General features: G+C 38.2%; 1 protein-coding gene across 1 annotated transcript in view; it reads left to right on the top strand.

Moving 5' to 3' along the window:
- Positions 1-1,284: 1,284 nt before the first annotated feature.
- ngfra (nerve growth factor receptor a (TNFR superfamily, member 16)) overlaps positions 1,285-20,821 on the top strand; it is a 47,422-nt gene continuing 27,885 nt past the window's right edge. The window contains exons 1-3 of the mRNA XM_058412419.1: positions 1,285-1,620; positions 7,071-7,227; positions 18,085-18,453. Of these exons, the coding sequence (XP_058268402.1) occupies positions 1,585-1,620; positions 7,071-7,227; positions 18,085-18,453 (562 nt within the window). The 5' untranslated portion in view covers positions 1,285-1,584. The remainder of the gene's footprint in view (positions 1,621-7,070; positions 7,228-18,084; positions 18,454-20,821) is intronic.

Genomic DNA, 20,821 nt, shown 5'->3' with positions numbered 1-20,821 from the left:
TTCATTAGGAAAAGTTTACAAAAACACATTTAATTTTTATATTTGCTTACATTTTCATTCTAATCTCCACCACACAATGTGATCACAGTGAACACGTGTTGAAAAATATATATGTAAAGACATACTGTCCAACAATTGTTAAAAAAAATAAAATAAAATAAAACTGTGAATCGTGGCTAAGAATGCAGAGCATCTTCCAGGAACGCTGGGCAACATGGAACCCAAAACACTGCACTTACACATTCATTCACAATTCAGAGTAATGGATATTATTTCTGTAAATAATGTTAGAAGAGTTTAAAAAACCCTCTTCCTCTTTATCTTTGATTAGAGAGCTGCCATGCCTCAGTTAAGTGCACTACATTATTCCTTTTTTCTTTTTTTTTTTCAAATGCACTGGGTAAAATAAAAAGCAATGACATGATCTCATATTGTGCACACAAGGTCTGAGAGGGTGAATAAACTGCAGTAGGCCGTATTATAATGACAGTATTTACAGAATTTACATGTCGTAGCATGTAAGCACTGACACACACACACACACACACGCGCGCGCGCCTCTGCGCGTCCCCTAGTGGTACCTTATATTAGTACAGGGAGAGCACGCGCTTTCTAGGAGTCTCGTGACGTCATACTGGTTACACTCATTCATTTTTTTTTTACTTTTTCCCTAATTCGCCCCCAGGTATTAGCTTACAGGTAGTAAGGCTTGCAAACATATTTAGATTTTTTCTTCTTCAATAAATAGCACCGTGAAAGACTCATGACGGAATAAAAACGCTGAAGCAAATAAAATGAGCAAAGAAGCACAAACCTGAAACCTGTTTCCACTACACAAAAACAGTGTAGTGGAAACACAGAACAGAGGCATTGCATCAAGCCTATGAAAGTGATATCAAGAATACATAATACCTCAAGACAAAGTAGGCTAAGGGCATTAACAGATGCAGATAAAATGAAATAAGCTTGCGTTAAAACATTACTAAGACGTAAAATTAAAACTAGATAATAAGTAAATATTAAAGCCTTACATACACACAGGAAAAAGAGAAGAAAGGTGGTGTAAAATGAGAACGTGAGACAACAACAACAACTATAATAATAATAATAATAATAATAATAATAATAATAATAATAATAATAATAATAATATGCACCCCAAAGCAGAAGAAAGAATCTTAGATTTGGGATGAGTGAGTGAGAGGAGGGGGGATGAAGGTGATGTCGTGCCTCCTCCTCTTCCTCCTCCTCCTCCTCCTCTTCTATCAGCTCCTTGTGCCCATCTCTCAGCTCCGCAGTGCACTGGCAGACAGCACAACACAGCGCTTGTGGGACAGGAGACACACACACACACAGACAGCGGTGCGCGGGACAGTAGACGAGATCGACACACACACACATACACGGGACGGGAGCGCGCACGGGCGCGCGCAGAAGGAGGAGAGCACTACGGTGCTGAAGTCCCACGCACGGCACTGAGCTCGACTCGTCTTCCACACGGGACTTACTATGAGCTACTCACGCCTCGGTGACCGTTAGCTGCTGCGCATTCAGAGAGGGACGAGGAGGAAGAGCCTTTCAGTCATGGACACTTTAACGTGGATGGTGTTTTGCGCGGTGGTAAGTACCGGGACACTTGCAGCACGATGCGCACGACGGGATGCAATTAAAGTGTTTTTCCAGCTTGCACCACATGACAGCTTGTGCAGCACTTGACATTGCTTATTGGACAGGTCTGTCTTTCTGGCTTTAAGCTAGAATACAAACACCCATGCTGTAAAATTATAAAGGTAACATTTTATAGGCGAGGAGTGGAATCCTTTGAATGAATGGATTAAGACACACACACACACACACACACACAGAGAAAGAGAGAGAGAGAGAGAGAGAGAGAGAGAGAGAGATTATTGCTTTAACTTTTACGAATTAAGACCTGGTTTTATTTCCAGTGATGCACCAGCAGCAGTGTGCATACAGTAAGATGAATTTTGGAAGACTGAGTTCAGCCCTTGGGGAGTTGCACATTTCAGGTTTTGCAGATCTGCTGCGTTAATAAACACGCTCGTGCTGTTGTAGAACTTGTTTTTCCATATCATATGTTCCCACGATTTCTTCACACGTTCTAGTTTGTGGATAGATCATTGCGTAATTCCAAGAACAGGTCCTTTTTTTTCTTTTTAAACCGCATTTCTTTTCTTCTTCTTCTTCTTCTTCTTCTTCTTCTTCTTCTTCTTCTTCTTCTTCTTCTTCTTCCAAGGGAAATAATCACTCACATTGCTTTTTTTAGTGCTAATATTTTTTTTGTCTGGATGATAAGATAAAACGAAATCATGTTCATCCAGGGAAAGTGCACGTGCACTTCTGTATGGGATCATGGCTCTGGGGTCAGGTGCTTTAATCCCATTTTATGGTAAAAAAAGTATTAATCGTTATGGTTACAAAAAATCTTGTTTTTATTTATTTTATTTTTTAAACAGGTTTACATAACTTCGAGTTGGTCCTGGTGTGTAAGCATGCAATTTTTGTTTTTTGCTTCATGTCACTGGACATCTTGTAGACTATTCGACCCCAGAAGTCGCTTTTTTCCCCATATAGCAATAATTTATTTACATTTAAGCTGTTAAAACTTACATTCATCTGGATGACAAAAAAAAAAAAAATCATGTTTATCTAGGTAAACAAGCATCTTATGTGGGACTATGGCTCTGGAGAAAGGTTCCTTAATCTTTATAGCAGGTTGCAAAAAACAAAACCAAAAAAACCCCTAAAGAATTAATTAATGCTTACAGGTGATTAACGTAAGACCGAACGAAATACATTGTTATAGCTTTATATTGAATTGATTCAGGTGCCTCAACATGCTTTTTTAGTCCATACAAGGTGTAGACACTCCTATGGCACACAAGTCGTTTTTTCCTGCGTAAAGATGTTTTACACGTCGCTGTGTTCACTGCCAAAACTGTTCGTTGAGGCACAAAATCAAGACACGTGCTGATATTAAGATGAGCAGGATGCTGTGGAGTGGTCTGTTATCACTGATAACAGAAAACCGGTGCACGGGTTTGAACCGCGCGGCGCAAGCGCTAAGTCCCCGCGTGGCGCGCGCGCTACACATGACCAGCTCTTCCTCTGACATATAACCATCTACTGAGAATATATATATATATATATTTTCATCAGCTCAAGCCATCTAATGTAGTGATCTTAAGTCGTCCACTGGCACCTCGTTTCCCTTCCACTTTTTGTTAGATGTGCTGCTTCAGCTGTGTATGGCATTCTCTGTATAGCCTATCATGTGTACTCAGATAAGGATACAAGTGGCGTAACTCTGCTCTGAAACTCTTGTGCAGTGTTGGAGTCGTTTTTATTCAGTCATTCACTGTTTAAAAAGCTGTAGTGTGCTCAGCTCTGGATCAGCTAAACCTGATCTTACATGGTGTAACTGAAGAACTCCCCATGGGTAGGAGTGTGTGTGTGTGTGTGTGCATGGTGGGCTTTACTGCAAAATGAACAGCCTGGCAGAATAGAGTTAATCAGGAAAGAGTATTGATACAATTTCATTGTTTAGTGCAGTACTCACACCTCGTGTGTGTGTGCAGGTTTTCACCCTGAGTCAGGACCAAATGCATTAATGCATGGAAATATATCTATGAAGGCATTTGGCTGCATCCCATAAGAAAGGTGCTGAATTCTATTTGCTGTGTGCATTTATTTAAACACAGCAGTTATTTGAAAACCTAAACCAGCCCAGTGACGTCTTTTGGGTGCTGACGTTAGAGTTAGGGGTTAGGGATAGGTGTTAGCAGAGCAGAGCATCACTGAGATTCTGTAACACACAAGTCAGTGAAAGACTCTTAGGACCACAAAAGCAATGTGTGTGTTTTGACACACAGAGAGAAAGACAATGGAAAGATACAAAAGAATATCTGCTTGATTAGTCATACATAAATTAGACAAAGCTTTGGAAGATATGTAAGAAAACAAGGGCTTGTCAGCAACTGAAGTGAACTGAACTGAATTAAATTAAGAAGAGCGAAGCAGGAAAAGAGGGAGGGGGGTGGAGCAAAGAAGAGAGTAAACCAGGGTGCTAAATTGGTCCCTGTGCCTGGGCATCTGCTTCTGAAAGAAAGTGGGGGCGGGAAGAGGGGTGTGGGGGTAGAGGAGAACGGAGGGGGAGAATCGGGAGACTGTGAGTAGTGAGGAGCATACATAAAAAAAAGACAAGAGAGAGAGAGAATGTAACATATAATAATAAAATTTGATGGTAGAGAAACACAAATTATAGAAGATTTTCTCACTCATACGGTCTTGATAATTGCTTCCTTATTCTGGTTCTGATGCAGTCAGCCTTGGTTCTCATGCCAGGGAGCTATTTTGTATGTATCAAAAGCAGTTTGTGTTTACATGTCTATCATTTTATATATTTTCCATATGTATGTAAATGCACACATAGTGTAGATGTGTGTGTCTTCAAAGAATACGACTGAGGGAGTAAAATGAATCAATTAGAACAACAAGCAAAGCTAAAGGAAAAGTTTAGGCAATATATACATGCATGTGTTTGTACTTTTTATTTTTTATTTTTTTAAACTTAGGATTCTGTGTGTAAATGAAAGCATGTGTGTGTGTGTGTGTGTGGAGCGCCTTCAATCATCCGGCACCTGGTTGGTGGACATAATCTTAACTGTCAATCACAAACACACACGGTGCACAGTTGTCAAGAGCAAATCTTTAGTCTTTAACTAAAAGCTTTAACACACACACACACTCATTCGCAGCAGGTTCTCAGTAATTGTTCTAATTGAGGAGAGTGTGTCCAAGTGATTATGTTGTATTTCCTAAAGCACAAAAGTCACTGGTTGATAATTTTCACATGTACGTGCTAACTGCAGGGCTAAAAACTGTCTTGGGGACTATAAGCATATACGTGTAGAAAGTATCAGTGTGTGGCCTATTAAGGCTGCATTCTCTGACCAGTGGAGCGGAAACAGCTGCAGGCAAAACTGTGTACCATCCCTCCTGCACACACCCTGATTTATGGACTGAACGGTGCCGTAAAGTCCACTCCATGGGCTTCAGTTTGGCTCTTTAAAGCCTCTTTTCCCTCAAAGGAGCGAAAGGACTTCCAGTCCACTTATTCTGTGGAGGAGTTAGGGTGTAGCCGCAAAATGAGAGGCCGTGGGTGCTTACTTTTAGGATTTTCTGTGTGAAAGTGTGATGTCTTTTTAATGCTGTCCTCTCATTATCTCGGATGTGTAATAAAGGCCTTGAGATAATAAAATCAATACGTACAAGTTAAACGAATACTCCACGGCTTCATCCGCCACATCTGCAACGTATGTGCAGTCACCATAGAGGGTAATTTCTATGCTTTCCTGTACTGTACTGGGGAAGCAAAGGAAACATGTTTAGGAATAATTTGCTTATAATGGAAGTCTATGGGCAGTTGTTGAACTTGAACAAGAATTTATTTGTTTTTGGTAGAATGGTTTCTTGAAATCTTTACTCAAAGATTTAGGTATTCATTAAAAAAAATTAAATATAATATATAATTATTATAATATAATATACTTTTTCAGAGGAAAAATTCATTGTGGCTCATAATGAAGCCAGTAGTGTTTCCAACCTAATCACACAGACACCTCAGAGAGAGAACATGTAGAGTATTTACCTGGAAGAACTTTTTGAGTTTTTAGGTTTAAGTTGGAAAATTAGATAAAACTACATAAAAAAAAGCAGTAAACTTTAGTAAACATTTTAGTCTCTTAAAAATCATCTCTTAACCCATAAACCTTAACCCTAAGGAAGCAAGCAACACATGACAAGTGGCCCATGACCTGTCATTTCATATGTACATGTGAGACATAGAGCTGTGGCAGAGCGACAGGACCTGAGTGGTGCAGCAGAAAAGTGTTCACTTTATCAGCTGAGATTGCATGAGATATGACCGAAAATCGGCAATGGTCCCTGGATGGAAGGCATGGCATATGCTCTGTCTTCTGTCAATCACAGTCAGACTAGGCAATTATGGCTGTCTAAGCTTGTGTATGTGGAAGAGGGCAGACAGCACTTTTCTCTGAGTGGGTTACACTGCCCTGTGATACAACATGAGCATCAGTTGGAAAAGATATGGATGGCTCCTTCCACATGTCTTAGAGGAAGCTCAGGTTTGTCTTCTTCCTCCCTGGTTGGTAGGTTGAATAAGTGGCAATTGGCATTTGAATAAATTTTGGGGGGAAAAAATGAATTGCAATTTTCATTCGATCAATCTTTTGACCAGTACATACGGCCCAATGTTTCTTCAGCATCCCACGCACAACTAAAGTTCTTACATGCATTTTAATGTCCGATATGCAAAAACGGAAGAAAAACTTCAATTCAAATAGATACATTATAAAGAAAAACAAACCTTAGAAGGAAGTAGGAAGCAACAAAAGAGACTGAGATTGAGAGTTAGTACAGTTTGCTTGCTTTGCTAATCTATCGATGAAGCTAGCACAAAGCCAGCAATTTTAATACTGATTACTGCATTATTAAATTTGTTTTAATAGAATTTACGGTATATATACTGTAAGTAGCAACTAGAGTTATTAATCAGAACTAAACAAACAAACCAACAAGCAATCAAAAAAGAAAAAAAATGCTGGACAGTGGACAAAGTGACATTAGAGCTTATTAAACACCCACTAGATACAAACTCCAAAAAAACATCTGTGACTTGTTGCTTGCTCATATCAGTGAAACAACTTTGCTTTTAAATCTGCATTATACAGTCCGGCTTCACATTTTAAATGCTTATTGACCGAATTCAACAGCTTTCCTTACACGTCCATTGTTTAAACTTTAGTGTTCTGTTCACTGTGATGGAAATGGGTCAAAATCTTGTTTGTTGTAATCAGATATATGCTTCAGATATGCACAGTGGAGAGAGATTTTATAGTGGAATGTTCCTTTAAAGACGAACGACAGTCATTTCTATCAATGGCATGGACGTTAAGCGAAATGGGTAAAGCTTGTGTGATGTGATGAAATGACAAACACTCTCTCTGTGTATGTGTGTGTCTCCATAGGTGGCAGTAGTGTGTGGCTCTACACTGCCCGTGGACGATGGGTGTGATTCTGGTCACTACACCAAAAGTGGTGAGTGCTGCATAGAGTGTCCACCAGGGGAGGGGGTAATCACCCCGTGTGGAGATACTCAAACTGAGTGTGCCCAGTGCCTTGACAGTAAGTACATACTGCACTCACACACACACACACACACACACACAGGCAGTCATTATGTGGCTTCATGCAGCTTCTTTGATGTGTGTGTGAGGCTGCAGTTAACAGCATACGTGGTGTCTGATTACTTTCATTAGGAGCATTTTTCTGGCCAGTGCACCGTGTCCTGGCGGATCTCCTACCTGATCCCTGATGCCTTTAAATCCGTTTTTTTGTGTGTGTGTTGTTTAGCTGATACGATGCTTGGAAAGATAATACGTAGTGGTTGAGTTGGGAGGCTTTCTATAGAAAGTGCTGACACATTTACTGTGAAGTCAATGTCAAGTAGTTAGGGCATGTTCCTTTATATTTATTCAAAAAAATAATAAGAAAAAAAACAGACATCAGTCATCTTCTGTAAAAATATCTTGTTGTAATGCAAAGAAAAGAGGCAGGGACTAAATAGGTCTCTCTGTGCACCTGAAACAATTGGATCGATGAATAAGATAAAAACAGCACAAAGGCTTTGAATAGCAGTCCCAAGACGGCTCACTTGGGTTTTTTTTGCAGCAGCACAATGGGTGTGGAGTGATTCATGTGAAGAAAGAAATATGACCATCTCAAGCAGCAGAGCTTTCAGCTTTGGGGTGGAGACACTTCTCATAACACCCAATCCATACTATCATTAAAGGTTTTTTTCCTAAACATTAATAATAATTTCTTTTTCTCAGGACCTACTGTGTTTGTAAAGTCATAAGGTGAGTTTAGGATCAGACATCTGTATGGGGTTGATCTAAATTCCTAACAAATATAAAGTTTAACAGATGTTGCGTAAACTGCCTGCTGCTGCACATGCTTTTTATTTTTTATCAAGGCGGTTGATATAATTTTGTTTGTCAGAGTTATTATTGTACAGGCTAACATCAGAATCTCAGAAAAAGGATCATTAGTGCGATTTCCAGCAGACTTGTTTTTTTGTACTTTTAGTAAAAAAGCATTTAAATATTTCTCTGAGAGACATAGCTACATGAAATGTGAACTCCTTTTTCTTAGCTGTAATGTAACATATACAGTATGTCAGGTACAATTTCAGCGTCACACTTGTTCATCGTAATCAGTGCGTAGCTTGTTCACAACTTCTGCTTGTTAGACCAACTAACCATTGAGTCAATTCAATTTGTTTGTGTAGAGCTTTTAACAATGGACATTGTCTCAAAGCTGCTTTACAGAAGAAACATACTAAAGTTAAAAGTTAAGTTGTTATTTATCCCTAATGAGCAAGCCTGAGGTGATGGTGGCAAAGAAAATCACTGTGATGATATGAGGAAGAAACCTTGAGAGGAACCAGGCTCAGACGGGAACCCATCTTCATTTGGGTGACACTGGACAGTAAATAATGTAAATGCCCTTTCTTCAACAGTTTATAGTCACGAGGAAATTGTGCAACCAAGAACTCCTGAGGTCAGTGTAGCTTCTGAGTTCATAACAGTGTTAGCATGTTATCTTGGGATTTTAATGATTACCAGACAACACTTTTGGAGACTCAGGTCACCCAGTGAGCGCTCACTGAACACAGATGCTGATGGAGATCCAACACAGAGCCAGACAGCTTTACAGTGGGTTATAACAACAAGATCTTAGTGGTCTAGAGCTGGTCAGACATGGATCTTCCCCCAAATACACAGTATATATTGGTCCATATTAAGTTTGACAGCTTATATTTTTTAACTTTGTGCTCATCTTCTCAGAAGTAAATCTTTTCAATTGCAATCATCAAAATGATAAACGTGCATTAGATATTGTATGAGACACTTTCCATTGTTCATAAGTGTGTTGAAGTGTGTCATTGGCCTTATTCCCGTCATGTTTGTATCGAGATGTCATGCAGTGTCAAGTCCGAACACTGTCAGAAAATTCCAGCTGCCCGACTGCTAATTATGAGTTTTGACACGAACATGTGAGCGCTTTGCAAGTCGGAAGCTTGTAATTACCGTAATCCTGGCAAGACGTGAATGCGCTATACTTATCATAGGACTCATGGAAATTGTGTTGTTATGGTTACAGTATGTGTGAGTCACTTTTGTATAGCAGCCCAAAAGCGATCCAGGCAAGATGCTCTATACAATAGCCTTCTATAATAGCAGTAATAAAAACAGAAGAATTGGGATAAACTACGTAGGGCACGTAACATTTTATCTGCAGCCATAGTCTTTTTAGTTATATCCAGGCTAAATATTTAGCTTGTATTCCTTCTGTGCATAAGATAGAGATTGTAGTTCCATATAAATGATAAAACTAGTTGCTCATAGTAAACATCTGTCCATCACATTTTAACTGTTTTATTTTATTATATAAGATTAATTGTTTACTTTCCTTTGTGTCTGGTTCCTCATGACTTCTCGGGGATTTCTTCCTTGCTCACCTCTGCCTTACTCATTAGAGATCTAGATCTACGGTATATCACGATTTCTGTGTAGCTGCTTTGTGACAATGTCTATTGTTAATAATGCTTTACAGCTAAAATTGAATTGAACAGTAACATGTTGGAGCACTATGAGCTGCTAGACCAGCTTCAATGTGTCCTGACATAAATTCTACAAGTCTCTGGAACTGTATTGGTGCAATAGAGATCATTCTAAAAGTGATGAAGATCATGCTTAACACATTACTGAAATCTGGTGACTGTGAAGGACATAAATCTAGTTTCATCAGTTGGATGACTGACTACTCTCATTTAAAGACTTCTCTTTTAGAGGACAAGTGAACCCGAAGCATGAGAGCAAAATTCTTCACATAGCATAACAGAGATATCAGTTTCCTTTATCTTGTCATCTTCCTGTATGTACGTATACAACTGATATGACTATTATATACTATACAGACATACATATATGGATATGTCTATATGAGCCGGATATAGAAAGCAATATAAATGGTAATCTTGGTATACAGGCTTTCTTTCAAATGAATAGAAACATTCACACATGTCCTGTCCTCTCACAGCTATCAGCAGATACTGAAAAATTTATCTTCTGTTCATTCTCTCTCTCTCTCTCTCTCTCTCTCTCTGCCTCTTGCCTCTTTCTCTCTGTTCCCTAAGCAGACACTCAATGTTCCCTAAGCAGAAATCATTATTAGCACATTTCACTTATCTAAAGACTGAACAAAACCTCCTCCCAATTGTGCTTGAGTCTGTATTTACAGTCACACTTTGTACTCAGCTAATGAAGTGGAAATGAAGGTGTTCTGTAGCATAGCTCTTTCACACCAACACAGTCTTACAGTCTGGAACCCCAGCTGATTGGTAATGGTGAGAATTTGGCAAAAGCACCTTTGTTTAATGAGGCATTTACAGACAGGTGAGAGATAAAACTACGACCTGGGATGTTTGCCGGATATGTATTTTTTATCCATGTAAGAGAAAAACTGAGGTTTTTATTCATTCAGTTGTTTATTTTCAGTACATGCTTAATTCCTGGTCAGGTTCACAATGAATCCTTTGTGTATTCACTGAGCTTGATGTGGGAATTCATTCTGGATGGGACGTCAGTACAAACACATATTCAGTCCAAAATTACAAGAAAGCAGTTTTAACTCAAAAGGTCCTATCTTTCTTTCTTTCTTTCTTTCTTTTTTTTACCTCCCCATGATGTCAAAACATCAGACCTAGCCCGGACAACTTTAACCATTTTCAAAATCCCAGCTTTCTCTAATTTCATTTACATTTCTGCCATTTAGCAGATACCAGAGTGACTTACTATACATTTTTATCTCATTTTATGCAACTGAGGGTTAAGGGCCTTGCCCAGGGGCCCAGCTGTAGCAGCTTTTGGTGGTCCTGGGATTCAAACTGACAACCTTCCGATCAGTAGTCCAACAGCTTAAGCACTAAGCTACCACATCACCCAGTAATTTCCCCTAAATGTCAGTTGGTAAGGATTCTTAGCTACCAAAATTATTCATTATTTTCCTCTCTGATAGGGAAACATTCTGTTGTAGGGTTCTAGATAGAACCTTTAAGGGGTTAGCAGACTATTTGTTGAAATATATTTTTTCTACCACTTTTACATCCTACCTCTAATTCTATTTTTGGGGAGCATTCTTTTTGTACTAATTGGACTTTCAGCCTTTACTCATTTTTTATTTAGCAGTGATGCTTGTGATTGCAAGTAAACTTGCCCAAGTGCACGTAATTGCAATTGCAAATGCAAGCGATTAAATGTTTTTGGTTAAAATTGCCTTTGGTCATCTAGATCCTTCTGGTTCATGTTGCGCTGGGTCATAGGCCATAAGTCAGTCCATTAACTCTACTCATGAGAGCAATCTAGTGCAATCAGAATAATCAAGGCAATTAACGCACCATTTTACAATGTACACTCATTATCAGGGCTTGTATAAATGTGCTGTTACTGTCACTGATCTGGCAGTGTGGTGGGAAACAAGCCAGGAACTAAGGATATATTATTCTTGCATTATAGTCAGTTGGATAGGAAGTGGAACAATGATTTTTAAAGGCAAGCTGATTATTATTTCTATTCGAGCTTGTGAACTTTTGAAAACAAGTGTGAGTACCAGTAGAATACACATAGAGTACTTGCACTATAAAAACATGGTACATGCCATACAGTATGTAGGTCAGAGTGATAAAGTGAACACTAGTTTGTAAAGCTGAGAGTGCTGATCTATCAGAACCCCAAAGCTGTAAGACGTTGTAGCGACCCATTCATAATTAATGAACGAGAGAGCGATACATGGAGTGAGAGAGAGATGGGTTGGGTGTGTTGTTAGCTGACTAGACAATTTTGTAGAACACTAGAGCCTAGTTTTCCTTGTCCATATGCCAAGTGAGCAGACATACCAGTTCGGTCTCAGCTTTAATTGGACAGCACTGACTCTGAATTTGTTTATATGGGTGTGGGCAATGTCTTTGCTGCTAGCATGGTTTGAGGGCAGATGGCATTGTACAGTATGTGCATAACAAGCAGGACTTTGGGTATTGTAGCTATGTGTGGCACATGATGAAAGGGTGTATTTGTTGTGCGTATCATTCCACACACACCCCCTCCTTCTTGTATGGCAGCCTGTAGCCTTCTGGTTCATGGCATGTACAGATGTTTGGATGTAATGGCTACCATCAGTGTGGTGCCCTCGTTATTCAGTGTAAATAGGTCCTTCCGGATCTCTCACGTCGATGTGACGCATTTGAAACCTCGGGGTAAAAATAGAGTTTTGCTAACAAACTGCCCGGATGTGTTTGTACTTTTTTGCATGTGTGATGTTGTTTCATAATAGCCTCCATTCACAAGCCATGGAGTCATTCAGACACCTTGCATTATTAAAGTGAAAACTGAGGACAGACTGTTTCAAATAAGAATCAGGCTTCTTTTCCCCTAGCTAATCAAACAACAACAGTGGAAGGGCTTATTGCTTTGCAGGGTGCAGTAAGATTGATTCAGTTCTGTGAATTTATATCAGTCCCAATCCTGGACCTGATATGCATATTAAAACATAGCGATTTCTGTTGACTAATGGGTTAATTAACGTTAGAACAGTTGCTGTTATGTTATATTCTGCTGCACAGCATCATATCTCTCAAATTTTGTATCATTGTTGTGTTGTTGTTTATCACTGCCTTGGTAGTATAATAACCACAGACTGAGGCAACAGTAGAGGATATGTACAAAAAAACCCAAACATTTGGTTAGTTAAATTAGCATTGAGAATGCCTACACAATGCCTACATTTACCCTTCAATTTCTGTTATAATTCAGTGTGTTTATGCAGTCAGCAACCCACAAGGGGAAACCCATCAAACAAGAACAAGCCTAAAAGTGCAATAATAAGTCTAGTGGTTCATTATATAGCCAAAAATAGTACAGACTAAAAGTAGATAATTTTCTACTTTCTACTTTAGTAAGTTTTATTTTGAGTCTGATGAATAAAAAGTCTGATGTGGGGAGTATTTATTTGTTTTGGTGGCTGAAATTGTGCTTATGCTTAGTGTATCAAAAAGGCCAACACTATCCATCCATCCTTCATTCATTCATTCATTCATTCATTCATTCATTCATTCATTCATTCATTCATTCATTCGTCCATCCATTTATTCATTAAATAAATGTTCAAAGTAAATGTTCTTTAGAAAGCTTTCGAAATCTTTCAAAATCAGAAAGTTTCTGAACACTAAGTAGGAAACTGATAGCAGAACATTACATTACAGGGAGCTCAAATACACCTGAAAAAAATAACTTAGGATAATTATATCTTCAGGAAGCATTTTCTCCTAGTCAGGGTCATGGTAGATCAGGAATCAGTAACAGAGGCAGGAATACACCCTAAACGGCCAGTCTGATGAAGGGCATCTAGGGGTAAATTAACAAAACTCCACACAGTCAGTAGCTCAAATTCAGGATTACCACAGTGCCAGTCTTCCAACCTGAACTAACCAGCATGTATTACATAAATGTGTGTGGAAATCCCTTGAGCAATCCAGTCCAGTCCAGTTAACTAGTAGTGTTGTGTTTATTGCAATTTTGAGTGAAGATGCATTTTAGATGCATTGAGGATATAGCGATTGTCTTATAAACTTCTAAAGGAATTCAGGTAAAGGTGATGCAAAAATGAACTAGCTGTCCATCTTCTACTTCAATGGCATTTAGATAATGAGCCAGGCTGACCTTCCCAGTTTGATTGTAGTCCATCAAAATGGACTTCCACCCTCCTTCTTTATCCTAATGAGGTTTGTTTTCCAGTATTTAAACTACTAATGCTTACTGCAAGATGTGAGTAGACACGCATTACTCACACCAAATGTACTGAGAGTTAAAGTATTTATTTTGGCTGAAGTGTCTGTTTAACATAGCACTACATTATATTGTTCAGTTCTGTAGAAGTCATGACCTTTTATCCTCAAAGTCAGTTACGAAATCTGTTTTTACTTGGCTGAAATACAAATGTCCTGAGGGTGCCAGTTTTAGAGCAGAAAAAAACAGTTTCATTTCATGTCACAATGATTAAATGCTTTTCAGGAGTAACAAAACCGAGGAAAGGTTCAACGTCAAAGCCAAAGCGATATGCAGAAAAAAATGTATCTATGAATTACGTGTAAGGCTGTACGGCATGTGTGTGTTTTGGGTGGAGAAGTTTGGTGGTTCTGGGATTTTGCTCTAGGCTTTTTCACATCAGAAACATTCACCAGCTAATTGCCAGAGTGACTACCATCCTGGAATGAACAACTACTCTGTTTAGCTATAATCATTAATCATAAACACTTCCTCTTTTGTAACCTCACCGACAAAAAACAGGCAAACAAAAAAATGAGTGTGTGTTTACCAGTCCTGCACCGTCGTCCACCTGCACTGCACATTTTTTCCTTTCTAACATACCTGACTCATGAACAAGGGAGTGGGTGTGTTAGAGTGGGGAAAACATTTGCAGTGCATCAGGACTTGGAAACACACATGGGTTTTTGTGGAAGATTCTGAATTCCACGGGTACCAGGTGTAGGTTCCAGTGACCCTTTAAAACTCCACAAACAAGCCTCATTGTCAATCTGACCCTCCCAAATTTCAATTTAATTCAATTGTCTCTGTGTAGCTGGGTCAACAATAGACACTGTTCCAAAGCAGCTTTACAGAAATTCGATTGAGAAGATTTAGACTCCTAATGAGTGAGCCAGAGATGACCAAGGCAAGGAAAAGCTCCCTGAGGAAGAAACATTGAGAGGAACCAGACACAAAAAAAAGGAACTCATCCTCTTCTGGATGATAGTGGATAATAGGATTAGAAATCATTACACTCGAACATTAAACAGTACTGATTTAGTTGAAGAGTATTTGAAGCAGTTCTTAGGAATCCACATGAGATTATCCCCGAATTCAAAGGTGAGACAAACTGTATTTACTGTACTGTATTTACAATAGCTTATCTTTACTTATTCACCAATTTCACCAATTAATTCATAACCACAAGCCACAAATATAATAAACTATTCATTCACCGTTTGATTTAAATCTATTTTACTCAGAGCTTGCTTTTATTTGGATAACAAACATTTTAATGGTATGCAAATCCTAAAGAAAATAGAAAGAGCAAGTCATAAGAAGCCTAATTACATGTGATCTATGGATCTGGCAACCCTGCTGAGTTTCTAATGATCTGAGATACTTAAAACTATTTGTCCCTTAAACTTAACAGTTACCCCCTTACAAAATCCTCTTTTCCCACTGACCCAGCTACTGACATAGCCCTTGTGAATAATTTATTGACTTTCTAATTATATCTGAAAATAATGCTGGAAGATTGTGCAATATTAATGCTGTATTTTTGGAAGACCAACCCAAACCTCCGGTTGGTGAAAAATAAACTTACTGCGTGGCCACTTTGCACAATTATTAGCCTCATTTTAGGGGTGTTTTACTTGTAGTATATTTTTGTCATATCCAGCTGCAAAGTAGGGAAAGTAAATTACACTTTTGAAATTACACGATTGACTGAACAGAAGCATAATTTACAAGTTAGCAATCATTTGAAAAACATTAGTGTTAGCTACTTCACCATCCGTTTAGCTAGTGTTTTTGGTGACGTTAGTTATAGCTGGTGAGTAAGTTGATGCTGGTAATAAGTTGCTGAGGTGTTTCATGCTGGAAAGCTATCTAGCTAATTTATTTATCCTTTGCTAGCTAACAGATAGCTAAATTACTTGTCATGGGCTAGCTAATCAAAAAAAACAAGTTTGCTAGCTGTAGGTGTGATCTGTGATTACAGGATATGAATAATTTTCTTATAATAAATAAAATTCTCGAATGATTAATTCTCAAATAATTTCTATTCTTAAATGAAATTCCCAAATTGATCATTCTCAAATAATTAATATTAATAAATAAAATTATGTAATTATGAATTCTCAAATAATTAATATTACTGAATAAAATTCTCATATTATTAATATTATTTTTTTTTTTTATTAATACTTTTATGTTTTATACACACATTTGAACTGAAAGATAAGGGAAGTAACACGCGGTTTCACTGATTTTTAGTTTAATAGACTTAACTGCACTTATATTTCTTGAATCTGGTTGTTCAAAAGGTGTTGAATAATTTTCTGTGACAGCAGCCCTGGCAGATTACAGGTTTACACTAGCAACTTTAATACATTATTATTTACAATTGTACAGCTACTTCAGAGGGAATTGTATGTTGGACCCTCTATAGTAATCTAGGCCTAATAATAAACAAATAAAGTTCTTATGTAAGAAAGAAATTTGTTTAATCATCGTTGTGGTGAAGTTCGTACAGATTTCTAGATGGTCTGCACTTTGTAAAAGTCTGGGTTTTTTTTAACAGTAATATTTTTGTCTCAAAAATGAGAGCAACATGGTTCTTCTTTTTACATTGACCTAGACGATAATGAATCCTCAGAATCAGGGTATTTAAAGGAACACCACACAACACTTATACATGTATTTGTAACTGAAGTGTGTTGGAACTTGCTGATTATCATTAAGTGTGTTTCACTGTATTCATGATTGCACTGTTGCTTAATGCAGTGCAACTGTACTTCACTCCAAGTCCTTGTGTCTCTACATAAAGATCGATCCTTTAACGAGATAAACAAAAGCACTGTCCGCACAAACACACACACAAAATCAGATCAATGTGGGCGACCTTTCCAGCGACGCCCAGTAAACACTATTATCCACATTACTCCTCTTCTATCTTTTCCGGGCATTTTCTGCTCTGTTTTTTCCCCCCTTTGCTGTTCATTTATCTTCTTGTTTTTCCTCTCCAGTTTCAGCATATTCTCTTCTTTCCATCACCATCATCTGTCTCTCTTTCCATTTCCTTCCTTCCTTCCTGACCTCTTGCCAGGAAGTCTTTAAGAGCTATTAATTGTTATTCATTCACTTGATTTGTTGTTTTTGAGGAAGTCGTGATCCCACCAGGACGGTTTATATGTCCCAGTCTTCAGTATTGCTTACAGATGGAACAGAACACCATCATATCCACTTCTAGCCATCCTTCAGAACACACACTCTCTCTCTCCCTCTGTCTCTATCTCTGTCTCTCTCTCTCTCTCTCTCTCTCTCTCTCTCTCTCTTTTTCTCTCAGTTTAATGCGTAATTTGTGCCTTTTCTGACCTGGTCATTTTAAGTGCAGCATTTTCACTAGAATTGCACTTTATTATAGTTTTTCAATCATTTATCCACCTTTTCTACCACATCTTTTCTTTCTGTCTGTCTTTCTGTCTGTCTTCCTTCCTTCCTTCTTCACATTTCACCGCTTTCACAGTGCAGTATGTAGAATGTGTTTACTAAGTTTGTTTGGACTACAGCAAGACAAGCTTAATGATAGTCATGCAGAGTGTTTGAACCATCTTTCTTTCTTTCTTTCTCATCTCACTCCAAACTGAATTTGTACTCATATATTATAAATTTGTCATTTTCCTTTGTAAATCATTCTTCATCTTAACCTGTCATTTTAACCTGTCAGATATTGTGTCCTGTAACCTTTACATCATTTTAAAAAACGCTTTATCGTCTAGAAGCACTGTATTTCCAACATGAAATGCACTTCATTATTGCTATTCATTCATCCATCCATCTTCAGTAACTGCTTTATCCCGGTCAAGGTCGCAGTGGATCTGCAGTCAATATACAGTATGCACACACTCACACACACACACACACACACACACACACACACACACACACTTATTATTACTTACACTTATTAGTGATTTAGCCTGCTTGGAGGAAACCAGTGAACACCCAAGTAAATGACTGTATTATTATTATTATTATTATTATTATTATTATTATTATTATTATTATTATTATTATTATTAATGCATAAATCAAATTCTGTGTCTCTGTGTAGGTGAGACTTACTCAGACACGTACAGTAGCACGGACATGTGTCTTCCCTGTACGGAGTGCACTGGACTCATGCGCATGGAAACGCCATGCACCGACTCCAATGATGCCGTGTGCGTGTGTAATTATGGCTTCTACATGAGCGACATGACGGGTGAATGTGAGCCGTGCACAGTGTGTCCACGCGGCCATGGGGTTTACATGAGCTGCAAACCCAACGAAGACACGACATGTGAGCCATGTGAGGAGGACACCTTCTCAGACCAGGAGAGCTCGCTGGATCCGTGTATGCCTTGCACCATCTGCGACGACGGTTCAGACGAGTTAGAAACACAGAGGGAATGCACACCTACAACAGATGCAGTGTGTTATGGTGAGAGACATATGCTGTGTTTTCCAGACTCTAATATCTCTTATGCAGTGTTTTTGAATCAAAACCTGGGGTTTTTATGTAGTTTGTTTGGGCTACAACAACCTCTGAGTATTTCAGTTTCAAGAGCATTTGGAAACGCATACAAAAATTAAACTCAGTTTAGTTTGTATAGCACTTTTGAAAATAGAAATTGAACAGCTTTGCAGAAATATAGAAATCCTGGAGATTAAATTTAAATGTATAAATGTATTCCTAATTAGGAAAGCCAGAGTTGATGATAGCGACTAAAAAACTCCCTGAGATGACATGAGGAAGAAACCTTGAGAGTCTCAAAAGGAAACTCATCCGCATCAAGTAACAGTGGAAAGTGTGATTCCAAATAATTTCTCTTCTTCAAACTGTATACCAGTGCAGTTGGGTAAGCAGGAACTTCATCAGGGTCAATTCTGAATTATTAATCAGCTGTTCAGTGATGGAGTCTTGACTGCAAACCTGTTGATAGCAACTGCAGTCCAAAAGGCTAAATCTAATATCAGTGAACATCTCATGTGACGATATCTGCTGTAGAGCTGAGATTCTCAGCTGCAGCTCTGCAGACCACACACAGTGAGTGGTGAAGAATGGATTGATAATTACCTGATGAGTCGGATGTTAGAGCAGAGAAAATACAAATATGTTTACCATAGTGGGTCCATGGTTTAGAGGTTTAAGTGATTTCACAAGAAATGTTGGATTTTGCATACAGAGAGAGAGAGAGAGAGAGAGAGAGATTGCTACTGTGTAAGTGTCTCTGCCTCTAATATGTCTCTACTAATCACAATTCTCCTCACAGAGATAAAGTCCTGACATTACATGATTATATTTATTGAAATTAATTAAAATAAATAAAATACAATACAAATACAATTAATTACAATAGCTCTCTTAGCTGGACCTGTATGTTACTATGGTTACAATTATCTATTGGCAGCACATTCATTTAGACTGCTGATTAAACTGGAACCATCAGTCCATTCAGCGGGCTGAACACACACCTTTCAGCCAATCAGAATCGAGTATTCAGACAGAACATGGGATCAAAAAACTATGATACATCAAACTTACATTACAGCAGTTATAAACAGTTGTTCCCTTACTTTTGCTTGAAACCACTAAGTGCATACATCCTGTGGACTTATTCGAAAAAGTATAGAAAAACAAACCACAGACACTGGGGACTCCTTCCATAAACGCTTCACTGTCTTAATGACCATACACCTTTTTAATCTGTTTATTAGTTATAGATTGCACAAGTCCCTGTGAATTAGCTGTTGCTATGGAAACACTAAGGTATTAGAAGGAGTGCCTTGCAGCTAGCGCTATTGACAGAACTGCTGTTATGGAATAATTAATCGATACCTTCTGACCAATCAGATTTCAGAATTAAACAGCGCTGTCGTGGTAACCATGCACCGTCACACAGCAGTGTAGAGAGCAGTCAAAATCCTAAAACGAAATATGCTATAAAACACTGTCTTTGCAACCACTACACAAAATGCTTCGATGTAAAATAACTAACACAAAATTACCCACTTGATGAATTATTAATGTGCATTATATGTATTATTTTAATGTAGGTTACGCTCTGTAAAGACAGAATGATATCCAGATTTCGATTTTAGATACTCAAGGGTGAGCCAAATGAACTTGTACATAATCTCCATTTTGCTAGTGATTTTTTTGACTGAACTTTTATATATTCCTTATTTTTTTGTATTGATCCTGGTCGATTTAGTAGCTTTTTCAGTCACTGAGCCACGGTTTTCCTCCATAAATTGATTCATCTCAGCAGCTGCCTACGTTATTGTGACATTAGAGCATTGAAATCAGGGTGAAGGGAGGCTAGACTACAAATAAACGTAATAAATCATTCATATAAAAGAATTTGTATTGAATTCAACTCTATTCCATTGCTACAACTCATACATTTCATTCAAAAGGCAACTTTTTATAAACATTAATGAATAAACTAACAAATCTTCCAGATATGTGACTTAGAACATTAAAAAACAACAACATGGAAGAACACTCTGTGTACAAAGTTAGTGCCAGTACCAACATGTTTAGTGATGCAAAATAAAATAGCATAATTAATTCCAGACGTAATTAAGCTAATGCATTCTTTGGACGCTCCAATTAGATTTCCTCCTCTACATCACCCCCTTCTTCCTCTCAGTCACAAAAAAACAGCCACCATAAATCCTCCTGACAAACTCTCCTGTTTACTTGACTCAGTAAGTTTGGGGGTTAAATAGGATTGCTTCCTCATGTGTCTGTTCCGGCGTGACAGGTGAAGGGTCAAAGTTCAGATATGCAGTTAATGCAAATG

This window comes from Hemibagrus wyckioides, linkage group LG02, assembly GCF_019097595.1.
Source record: "Hemibagrus wyckioides isolate EC202008001 linkage group LG02, SWU_Hwy_1.0, whole genome shotgun sequence".
NCBI classification, from domain to species: domain Eukaryota; kingdom Metazoa; phylum Chordata; class Actinopteri; order Siluriformes; family Bagridae; genus Hemibagrus; species Hemibagrus wyckioides.
Note: the sequence above shows the minus strand (reverse complement) of the source record. Positions and strands in the feature narration are given on the sequence as shown.